Raw genomic sequence first — 12,050 nt, 5'->3', positions numbered from 1 at the left:
ATGCCTTCTGCTCGTGTGAGGGTGATCAGAGCACTCACTGCACACATGTGCATCTCCAGTTTTCTCCAGCATCTCCAGTTCTCTCCTGCATTTAGGAGAAAACCCTGCTTCTCTGTCCTAAAGAGCCTAAAGTAACCTGGAAAAGGCAGCAGCTCCAGGTGCAAACTACAATGGAAGCTCATTTTAAGGGGAATATGCTGGCAAAGGGGGTCAAAATCAAATCCCAGGGAAAAAAAATGTTTTGTGATACATTTTAAAAAATTGCCTTCTGAATTCCCAGAAAAGCCCAGGTTTGTCCTGGGATCACTGGGAACATGCCCTGCACTCCAGTACTCAGGTGGACAGCGTGGAAAAGGGCCAGGCTACAGGTCAGCTTGGGCAGAGGGATGAGGGCAGCAGCCCAGGGACGAGCCTGTCAAAGGTGCTGTGCCACCCAGGACCCTGCCCTGCTGCACAGGGGCCCTGGCAGTGTGTGCCAGCCCTGGCAGTGCTGCAGAGCACAGCAGCCCCCAGTCCCACTCCCAGTGGCGCTCAGGCTGCTGCTGCGGCGCTTCCGAGGGGGTGGAAGCCGCTGTCGAAATTAATTGAGCACAAATTAACACAACATCTGTTTCCTGTCTTTTCCCTGCTGAGTTTCCCGGGGGAAGGGAAGCAGAGCTGTGCACGGGAGGAGCCACACAGTGTGAGGGCAGAGCTGTGGGGGTGAGCAGGGATGTCCCCACAATGCACAGCCATCCCCCTTCGGCACTGCCCGGGCAGGCAGGGCTCTCTGCGAGGGTCTGGCAAGGGAAAGATGAGGTTATTGTGAGCACCAAAATGCTTTGGATCCAGCTCATCTGGTTGGTTTTGGTCTCCAGACATTCTCTCCTAAATCTGGCAGAGGAGATGGAGCTCCCCACGTCCCCACATGGCAGTTCCCATGTGGCAGTCCCAGAGCAGGCAGCATCCTCCCTGTTGACAGAGCAGGAGATAAATGCCCACCTCCAAGTACCAGCAACAGTCAGTGTCAGCCACACCTCCAGCCTCTGGGGTGAATTTGGAGAGTTTGCACATGCACCATCACTCTTTCAAACTTAGTGCTGTTTTGCACAGCAGCTGCACTGTCAGTTCTGTCCCACGGTCCCTTGGGATCCCAGTCTGAGACCAGCCCAAAATGCCACACCCGGCCTGCAGGGAAAGTGCACTAAGAATGGGGCAGGCAGGCTACCTGAGCTCGTGGTTCACATGCCACAGATTCATCTCCCAGCATGTCACAGCTCAACCAAGGTCCCATAGGCCCTACCAGGTCCCAGGAGTTACAGGGCCTTTGGGATCACAGAATCCAAGAAATTATTTGGATTGGAAGTGACCATCTTGTTCCAACCCCCTGCCATGGCAGGGACACCTTCCATTATCCCAGGCTGCTCCAAGCCCTGCCCAGCCTGGCCTTGGACACTTCCAGGGATGGGGCAGCCACAGCTGCTCTGGGCACCCTGTGCCAGGGCTTGCCCACCCTCACAGGAAAAATTTTTTTCCAATTTCCATTCTAAATATACCCTCCCTCAGCTTAAAGCCATCACTGCTTAACCTTGCAAAAAGTCCCTCTCCAACCCTCCTGTAGGCCCTTTTAGGTACCGGAAGGGAGATGAAAGGACCTGCTTCAGGAATGCCCATGACTGGAGGGGTTTTTCTGTCTCACCTTAGTTCCAGGCTCTGTGGGCAGGAGGGGACCTCTGTGACACTGGGCACCACTGGTTCAGGAACACAGGCAGCATGCACACCCCAGGCACTGCTGGCTCTCCGTTCATGGGCTGAGATGGATTTTTGAACCAAAGATCAGCTGGGCCCCACCAGTGTGATAAGATCCCCCAGCGAGATGGAAATGAGGACATCATAATTAACGTGGTGAGCGCGCGCGCTGGGGAGGATGCGATTGCATCTGCATTCAGGAGTTTGCCTAATCGTTTAAATTAAAGTCAACACCAGTTATAAAATATTTGCCAGATTATGAAAGGCAAGAGATGCAAACACCAGATATCTGGGCAGCTGAGTAAGGTCTTATAAGTCTCCCAGGGCCTGTGTGGCACAGCAGAGGAGAAGAAGGAGGAGCAGAGGAGAGGCTGTGTCCCCCTGGCAGCAGCTCAGCCTCCCACCATCCTCAGAGTGCAAAGGAATGAGTGTCCCCAGCCCTGGGACAGCTTCCAGGAGGGATGCCAGGTCTGCCTGGCATAGCAAAGCTTTTGTGGCCACTGAGACATCCAGCACTTTCCTTCCCAGCACGCCATGGCACCTTCTCACACCATTGTCACTGGGAGAGGAAAAAAAGAGAAGGCTGTTATTGAAGCTATAAATCATTAGATGGGAGGCCTTAATGGAGATAATCCCCATGAAATCAGTCACTGCTGTGCCTAAGGAGGGATTTGTCAGGCAGTTAACTACCCTGAGCTTCACTGCAGGTGATTAACTACTGGTAGTGACCAGCATCTGGGGAATTAGCAATAACCCAGGATTTACTGAACAAGCACTGGGAGATGAGCTTTTATCTCAATTACCAGTCTAAATCTTTATTTTCTAATGTTCCTTTCCTACACTTTTTTTTTCCCCAAAGAAAATTAATTTCACCACAGCTTGAGCTGTAACTTGCTGGTACTTTGGACCCAGGTAGAGGCTCCAGCTTGGAAGAGAAACCCAAGAAATACAACAGGGACATCAAAGTGAAGGAGAGCAGAGACATGGCCTAGGCACATGGGAGAGCCCCAATATCTCTTGGTGGTCTGAGAAGAGATGAACCTGAAGGGGGGTGGGATAGCAAGGACACAGCACAGCTCACACAGGGGATGGGATTTTACAGAGTGAGCTTGGGGCAAAGGGAGACCTTGCTTCATGACACATGAGGATCATCCCAGCCATGAACTGGCTGCTGGCTGCAGGATCAGACCCAGGCAAAAAAAAGTCTCCTGGTGTGTAGGCATGGCTCTGCAAATAGCTCAGTCCCAGGGCTGAAATCCCCATTCTTAATGCACAAATACTGCTGGGAGTGTCTGTGCTTTCAGCTGGGGGTTTCAGCAGATCTGGTGCGTTTCTGACAGGGTTCTCTCTGGGTATGTAGGATGAAGGAGGAGCACCCTTGGCTAACTGTGCCCAGGGGCTTCAGGATGCATCCCTTTCTGAGGAGCAAAGGAGCAGGGATGGGGAGATCCAAAGCCCTCTGAAGTTCTTTCCTCATTCCCATCAACAAAGCCAACATGGAGCATGCCAGGTGGGATTGCTGGGGATTGTACAGGGCCAGGAGTTGGACTTGATGACCCTTGTGGCTCCTCCCAGCTCAGGACAGTCCATGACTCTGTGACAGATGCTGGGGCAGCTGCCTGGGTGGCAATGCCCAGCCACTCTCTGGGCTGACCCCAGCCCCTGCTGCAAGAGGGAAACTGTGGGGTCACCACAGAAGGTGCTGGTGGGAGTGGATGGGGAGGTCATGGGCAGCGTGGGGGGCCTTCCTCCAGCACCCAAGGTGCTCCCATTCTAATTAGCTTTTGCAAGGCATCATTCAAGCTCCTTAGATGCCCTGTGTCTGAACAAAATAATTTCCTGTTTGACTTTGTAAATCAAAGTAGACGATACAATAATTATTAATAATATGTTGACTTATCTCATCAGTGTTTTAATTAGTCAGTAGAAAGGCAATTTGCAGCGGGGCCGATCAGCTCCCTCTGATCCAGCAGGTCACGTGCCCAGCCAGGAGAAGGGAGAGAAGGGCACTGGGGCACTGGGGCGTTTGGCTGGGGAGAACTGGGATACAGGAGGCATGGCAAGGGAAGGGGTTGACCACACTGATGAGAGTTTAATTTTCAATGCAAAGGGAATTGTTCTGGGAAAGGAGCGAGCTGCAAAGCTCCTGGGAGCCCTTTGAAGTTATAATTGAGAGGAGCCGCAGCCTGTGGGACAGGGATGCTCCCGGTGACCCCTCTGCTTCCTGCACGTGTCTCTGGGGTGGAGGTGAGGGGGGGGGATGCAATTAAACCCCTGAGCAGCAATTACAGCCAATTACCCCTCAGTTAATTGTCTGTCAAGAGAAAATGTCAAAACAGGCCAGGCATGGCTCCCTGATGGCCTGACATTCCCCAGGGCCCACGGCACTGCTGACCCTCACTGTGCCCACTGCTCCCAGCTCCTGCTCCTCTGCTCTTGCTGGCCCTGGCAAAGCCAGACAGGGAAGGAACCTTCCAGTGAGGCAAGTGACCTTCCAGTGAGGGAAGAAGTTCACCTTGCCCACAGGTGTGATGAATGGTGCCCGTCCGGTTTTGCCTTGGCTGTACAGGTAGCTCTGGGATCTCCCAGCCAGAGGATGAAGCCTCTGAAGCTGCTGCCTTTCCTCTGGACCCTCAGGTGTGACAGGACCTGCAGGTGCCACAGGGCGAGCCATAGGGCACTAGGCAGTGAAATAGCAGACACAAATCCTCTTCAGAAGTTCCTCAGGCTGGGGACCAAGGCTCTGTGCTGCTTAGTGCCATGAAAAGACCCAGGCAGAGCTACCCACCTGCTCCTGTCTGTCACACCCGTGTGGTGGCCCTGGCGGAATGGAGGTGTGGGTACAGCAAAAGGAACATGACTTCAGCCAGCAGTGCTGGACCCTTGGCAGAGGATGCTGTCTGTGTCTGCCCACGGACGGAGCTGACACACTGTGGGGAAATCCTGCACTGTGGCTCAGGCAGGACAGCTGGGAGGCAGCAGGAATGGGGGGCCCACTGCCATCAATCTTTCAGCTAGAGTATCTAAATTAAGGAAATGGCAGTAAAAATAAACCTCCACGAAAATCTGGCTTCACAGTACAATGCCTCTATACAACCCCAGCCCAAAGCTACAGCACGGGGCAGGGACAGGGACAGCCCCAGGGACACCCAAAGCACTGGGCACAGATGGTGACCAGCAAAGGGAGTTCCTTCCTTAGTGCAGGGATCACACCAGATCTCTCCCACCTAAGCCTGAACTGCACTGTGGGGGCTGCATCTGCTCAGAGCCAAAGCATTGGCACTGCTAGCAAGGATTCTACCCCAGCTCCCCTGAGACACCAGCACCCCAATGCAGCTCCTGGGGACAGCAAACAGATCCCAGAGCAAATTTCCTACTCACAAAGGGCCTGGAGGTGAAGGACCAGCAGGGAGGGAAAGGAGTGAGATGTGGTTTCCGGATTAGTGATACAATTGCCCATGGAGGAAAAACCATGGTCCAGACTGGTGTTTAGAGGAGCCATTAAAACATCCAGCTGGAAAAATATATGAAAAGTTGAGGGTGTTCAAGACAGTTTCCACACAGGTATGTGGTCATCCTGTCGGTAACAGGGCCAAAATTTGGGCATAAGCACAGGGTAAGTGCACAGTGGAGTTACCCCACGCCTGACTAAGGTCCTGTAGGACTCAGCAGCATGGCCAAGAGGTGGCTCTGGTGTTGGGTGGTACACAGCATTTAATGTTATGAGCCTTTTTGGTTTTCTTTTACTTTTTTGGCATCCAGTACTATAATTTTGTTTTATTCTTTGTTATATTTATTTACTCTTTTTAAAATTTCCTTACTGTTTAATTTATTACATATAATTTAATTTATTATAAAGATTATTCATTATATTATTATTTATTTTTAATAAACATCACCAATAAGGTGGAGAACTCAGATGTACTGGTGTTCAAGAGCTGCTGGTGAAGGACTGCTGGGCATCTGCTGCAGAGAGCCATGAGACTCAGCCCCAACCCCTGTGGTCACCGTGCAGTCACAGCTGACAGTCCAAATGGGGTGGGGCTCTGGATTCATCGCTGGATTTGTCAGTGTCCAGCACAGGATACTGCACCTTAGCTGGCCAGGGAAGTCCCTGGTGTGCTGAGAATGAGGCTCCTGTAGGCTCAATCCTTTTGTCTCCTTTGGGAGTGCAAGGCCCTGCCCAGCACAGGCAGCCCAGGGGATTCACCCTCAGTGAGGCAATGGATTCCACCTGCACTCCTGACAGGGACCAAGGGCTGGGCACCCAGAAGGATAATCCTGGGCAGTCTGCAGGCAGCTGTGGCCTGACCATGGGGAGGGGTTAAGGACAGATGTGGACAATGGAAAACAGCCCTGTTTCCCAGAAAATCCCAAAAACACCCTCCCTTGCAGGAGAGCAGAGGAAGCCCCGAATGTGTGTCAGGCTCCTCCAGGATGCCACAATCTGGCAGCAGGGCTGGGATGATATGACAGCTGATTAGTGACAGGACAGCAGTGACAGCCAAGGGCAGCCATGAGCAGGACAGCATCTGCCTCATGCAGGCAGAGGCAGAGGAAAGTCCCCTGGCTGCAGACCAGGGGCAGGCAAATCCTCGCAGCGATCGCTTTTAACAGGGGCACGTTAACAGCCTCGCCACAGGACCTGCAGCATTTACCAGCACCAGCAATTTTGCAGCCAAGGATGTTTTTTCCTCAAAGCTGTGCTGCTCTCAGAGCTGAATGAATTGACAGGTCTGAAGGCCCGTATTTATGCAGGAGATCACATCACATTAGTTCCACAGTCCCCTCTGACCTTGTACCTCTCAATCTCTTACATTCCCAGGATACTCATCATTGCAACAACTAACTGCTAAAATTAGACTTGAGTTAACAATTTAATATATTTACATATATGATAAAGTCTGATAGAAATCTGATCATTGGTATTATTATGAATTCACTGTTCTGATCACTCCTGCTCAAGCAGTGCAGGGACTGAAAGTCTCAAGCAACAGATCAATGAAAATTATTAGAGACCTGGGAAGATTTCTGTGGGAGGTGGAATTGAAAAGATTAGGACCATTTAGTTCAGAGAGAGGATAAAAAGAATGGACATGAAAAATCAACACAGCAGCAACAGCCAGGTAGGCACCCCAATTTTGCACATTTTGTGCCTGCAGAAAGCCCCACTGTGCCTTGCAGTTGGTCCTGTGGGTATTTATGGGATTGTTTCTGTTCACTAAATGAATGAGAAAAATCCTTCCAGCCAGGTCACCCTGACATCTGGAACTTACTATTTCCAGAAAGCTACTGTGTCAGGAAAACCTGGGCATGGAAATGCAAATGAAGGGAGAGTGTGGGAAGGATCCAGCTGGTAGAGATGGCAGGCTGGGGGTGGGGGTCACCAGCCACCATCCCTCCTCTGCACTCCTCTGCTGTAGGATGCCATCCACAGGGGAGGCTGCCCTGCCCCTCTTGCCCAGTGCTCACAGAAATTCCTTGGATTCCAGCTGGTTGGGACCTTCCTGGTCATTTGGGGCTGTTCCCCCTGATGCTCACAGTGCGGTGAGGAATGAGACACTTCTTAGCATGTCCCAGCTCTTGAGTCCCTGCAGAGTTCAGGACCTGGTGACGGCCTGATCCTTACCAGGGCACACGGAAGGTGAAATGGCATTTCCAAAACAGCTGTATCCCTCTGCCAGTCTATCAGGCTGGCATTTTCCCAACAGACATGGTCTGTTTGCCTCATCAGCACTGACTTGGGGCTGAGATGTCCATTCCCTACTCATCCCCTAACTCCTGCCACAGTGACCCATGGTGACCCATCCCACTGGGGTCCCCCTGCCAACAGTCACTTCATACTTACCCCATGTGAGGGATAAGTCATCCAGCCCCAGTCTCCCAGGATTGTTGACGTGTCTAGCAAGTTCACTGGAAAACACAGGAGTAAAAGCTGTGTTAGAAAGCTTTGTCCCCATCCCCAAGGAACAGAGCCACCATGAAGAAGCCCTCTTCACTTGCCATTTCCTTGAAAATGCCCCCCATCCATCAATCTTTCTTCAGGGATTGCCTGGCTGGATATGAGACAGGTATGGAGTTTGGGGATGGCAATAAGGGATGCTCCCCAGAGCTGGTGGTTCAGGATAGAGTTGAGTCCTGGCCCCAGCACTGAGAGCAGTGTGACCTTTGGGGGAGAGGAAGCTGCAAAGAGCAGGCTGGAGGGAATGCAGAGCAAAGAAGGGTTGTGGAAACAAACTCCCAGCATGAGGTTGTCCACCAGTCCCACCGTGGGCCAAGACTGATGCAACTGGAGCATCATTTCTCAGCTGGACACTTCTCCTCTGGAAGCCCTTTAGGCACAGCTCCCTCTCAGCATCCCTGGTTTGAAGTCTGCACTCCAGCAGCTGCTGTAATTGCACACTGCAGTGCCCAGCTCCAGCACAAAGAGATCCCCATGGTCCTGGCTGACACCCCACTGGAGAAGTCCATCAAAGCCGGCACCTCCAAATCCCTGCCACCACCAGGAGCCCGACTTAAAGAGGAGACAGAGGCAAACTGCAGGAAGAGGGGAGCAGATTGCATGGTAGGAGACGTGAGGATGCCTTCCAGTGTGCTCAGAAGCTTCCTGTGGAAACCTGTGCAGTGGCAGCAGTGGAGGAAAGCAGGATGCCATGGAACTGCTGTCTCTGAGCCATCTGAGCCCCATGGTCAGACCCCACAGCATCAAGCAGAGGACAGCCTTGCCTTGCCTGATAACCTCGAGTTGCTCAGCACATGGGGAAGGAGCCCCAGCTCCATGGTGCAGACCCAGAGGGATGGAGGCTTGGGGGAGACTGCCAGCAAGGTGCCTTGACCCTTGCAGCAGTGGGCACCAGGACCCTGATGCCTCAACACCCCCCAGAGCACCAGGCTCCCACAGGGACCCCCAGTGCCTCCAGCTTTCCCCATTCCCTTTATCCTGGAGCCACCCAGTGAGGTCAATGCCGCAGGAAGCTTCATCCTTGCTGGCTGCCTTTCCTCACCCTTGAGCAGCACCAAAGTGGACCTGGAGGCACCTGGTCACAGCATCCCTCTGCAGCACCAGGGCTGGGCTGGCCCCGGGCTCAGGAGGGATGGTGCTCTTGTTGCCAGGACCAGCTTGTCACAGCAGGGACAGGGCATATCAGGACAGTGGCTCCAGTCCCTGCAGAGCCTGGGCTCAGCATGAGGCTGCTCTCTGTAGCCTGAGGAACGGGTGCCACTTTCATTTACTATTACCAGGCAGGGAAGGAGAGGGGAGGAGAGAGGAGCAGAGACGTGAGCTGGCTGTGAAACACCCGGACGTCATGCTCCTGACAGAGCAGATTAGGAGCTTTTGAGGCATTTATTAATGTTAGCAGAACAATTTGAAAGAATTTCCAGGGTTTCTTGTGTGGTTCCATTGGCCCAACAGCAGGCCAAGCCCCTCCACTCCCTGCGCAGCACTGCTCCCACTGCTAAAGAGGCCCCTTGCCCTCAGCACAGAGTAATTACCTCTGAGATCTCAAATCCATTTTTATTTGTTATTGTTAATCTGAAGATTTTCTGCCTATTTTCCCTGGGTAATTCACCCAGCAGGAGCCCAGGCTTGGGAGTTTCCCTGTTCACAGTGCAGGACCACAGTCCTGGTGACCCTCAGCAGGCAGTTGCACGGAGGGGACAGCTTTTGCAGACCCTCTCTCCCCCCCACCGTGGTCTCTGCACCCTCTTTCCCACGCTGGGATGCTCAGCAATGGATGTGGCTGCCTCCCCCTGCTCTGCAAGCAGCAGGAGGAGCCTGCATGAGCTGGGGTCCAGCGGGATCATCGCATTGTGAGGAATGATGCTGAGCGCATACAGTGGGTGTACCCCAGACTTGTCTGCCAACAGCCTGTGGGACCTGGAGCCAGCTTGCTACACCTCATCCCACCACCCTCACCATGTGGTCATCACCCAGTCTCACAGAGATGTTGTCATGACCTGAAGGAGTCTTCTCCTTTCAGTTGCTTTGGTTCCCAGACAACCTATGCCGCTTGCATCCCACCCATCGTCAGATTCCTCTTTGAGGGAAGAGGGATAAGTTTCTTTTACTCCCTCACTTCAGCCAAGTGCTCAGAGCCCTGCATTTTAAGCCCACACAGCAAGCACTGCACAAACACAAAGGCACTGTGTGTCCTGGAGCTCCTGTTAACTCATGGAGAGCCCACCCACTGGATCCCAGTGTCCATCCAGCAGCACCGTGACACGCTCCTATATGGGGACATCAACGCCCTCCCAAAACCCAGCTGGTTCCAGCCCAGGTTCCAGCCCAGGTTCCAGCCCAGGTTCCAGCCCAGGTTCCAGCCCAGCTCCAAGGGCAGCTGCCACCCCCAGTGCCTGCTGTGCCCCGTGCAGCGAGCCCCCGGCCGCGCTGCCCCGCGGGGCCCATGCTCTGAGCCCCCTGCGAAGCCGCAGAGTGAGCAAGACCACCACAAAGGACCCCTTTCAGCTCAAACATTTTTTCAGAAAATGTGCTGGTTTGGGAGACCTCTCTCCTACAGCTGGGCAATTCTCTTTGATGCTATGGACTGTCTGCACGTATCAGTCTCAAACCGTGAGCTCCATTTTGTTTTTCTCAGCACCATTTTGTCATTTCCCCATTCTGTGCCTTGGCCTTGCCTCGGGTATTGAGCCAAAACACCAGGAGGTGTCAGGGGAAATTCTCGCCCTGGTGGAAAAGCTGTCAAGCCTGATTGCCCATTCAAATGTAAGCACCTAGGAAAGAGCAGGTCGTTACCCAGCACAACTGGGGTCTGCAGACAGAGCCTCACGTAGGGCAGACCCTCATGCTGCATAAAGTTGCATCGTGCAATGGTGCATGAGCAGTGGACATTGCAGCCTAGGCAGGAGTCAAAGTGTGCAAATCAGTATATGATCTATGTATATATTGTATTTATACCTATATCTCTGCTTTTGGATCTATATCTGTATCCATTTCCATTCCCATATCTACCAAATCCTATATCCTGCCTGGGATAAGTGAGGGACCTGAGAGTGGGACTAGCATGCAGAGGATGTGAGTTTTACTTGGGACCATGTATCTCTTGCCATATATCTGTATCTATATCTATTTCTGTATCTATCTATATCTATATCTGTATCTATATCATCTATATCTATATCATCTGTATATCTCTATCTTATCTATATATTTATACCAATATCTATATTTATATCTGTATCATATATATCTATATCATCTATATCTATATCAATATCATCTGTACATTTCTATCTTATCTATATATTTATATCCATATCTATATATCTGTATCATCTATATCTATATATTTATATCCATATCTATATTTATATATATATATCTATATTATCTGTATATCTCTATCTTATCTCTATATTTATATCAATATCTATGTTTATATCTGTATCATATATATCTATATCATCTATAAAGAGTGAGTGCTTACATACCCTTCCCAACACTTTCACTGCTGGCCACAGGTCCTGCAGGGATGTATTGCATCCCTAAAAACAGATGTGGGAGCACACTGGAATCTCACATCCAAGCATCCTGGGCTCAGGAATGGGCTTGTGGTACCTAGGGGAGCTTGTGCATCCTCAGCCCACCCCGGGTTCATGGTGGGGTGATGGAACAAGCCTGGAGGTGACACACTGGTGGATGTGCTGAGTCCCAGCCTCTGGAAAAACAGTGGGGGACCAAAGAGGGCTCTGAGCACCCTCACTAATTGTTAACTCACTGTGGTCCTCCCTCTAATTACTCCACCATCTCCCTCTTAGGCAGGGGCTTTGTAGCGCAGGCGTGGGGAGGAAGGGTCACTGGGAGCAGCCCTGTTCCCTTGGGCTTCAGTTCCTCTCCATCACAACTTCAAAGGCCTCCCAAGATTCACAGCAAGGCTCCCCCCCCGCCATGCAACAATGCCTTTTGCATCGATAATTAAACTCTTACCAGCACAGCTTGGCTGCTCCCCACTACCCAAAGACCAGCAGGCTCAGCTCCACAACTCTGCACAGCCCAGAGCAGCCCCACAGCCCCAGCCCCTCTTCATGGGGGAATGACACAGGGATGGTTATCCACAGGGGAAAGAGAGCAGCAAAAGGCTTCCTGAGAGGAGGGGAACAAGAGCCAGTGGCATTCATTCCTTTTAATCTGGGGCAGAACTTGGTGGGGCCAGGGTGGGTCAGCTGTTTGTGTCCCACCACTTAATGCAGGGGCCAGCTGAACAGGCAGCTGTGACCTTTCCAAATCAGGAGGCAAAGCTGAGACACAAAGTCAAGTCTTACTGGCCTTGGAACATGGCGAGAGGACAGGATGGGAAGCTTTG

The 12,050-nt window shown here is 52.0% G+C and overlaps 1 protein-coding gene across 2 annotated transcripts in view; it reads right to left on the bottom strand.

Annotated features, from left to right (window-relative positions):
* EPHA8 (EPH receptor A8) overlaps positions 1-12,050 on the bottom strand; it is a 54,094-nt gene that overhangs the window by 33,332 nt on the left and 8,712 nt on the right. For both annotated transcript variants that reach the window (XM_058818800.1, XM_058818801.1), the window contains exon 2: positions 7,577-7,641. In XM_058818800.1, the coding sequence (XP_058674783.1) occupies positions 7,577-7,641 (65 nt within the window). The remainder of the gene's footprint in view (positions 1-7,576; positions 7,642-12,050) is intronic.

Source organism: Ammospiza caudacuta, chromosome 22, assembly GCF_027887145.1.
Source record: "Ammospiza caudacuta isolate bAmmCau1 chromosome 22, bAmmCau1.pri, whole genome shotgun sequence".
NCBI lineage: Eukaryota > Metazoa > Chordata > Aves > Passeriformes > Passerellidae > Ammospiza > Ammospiza caudacuta.
This window is presented reverse-complemented; position numbering and strand designations above follow the sequence as displayed.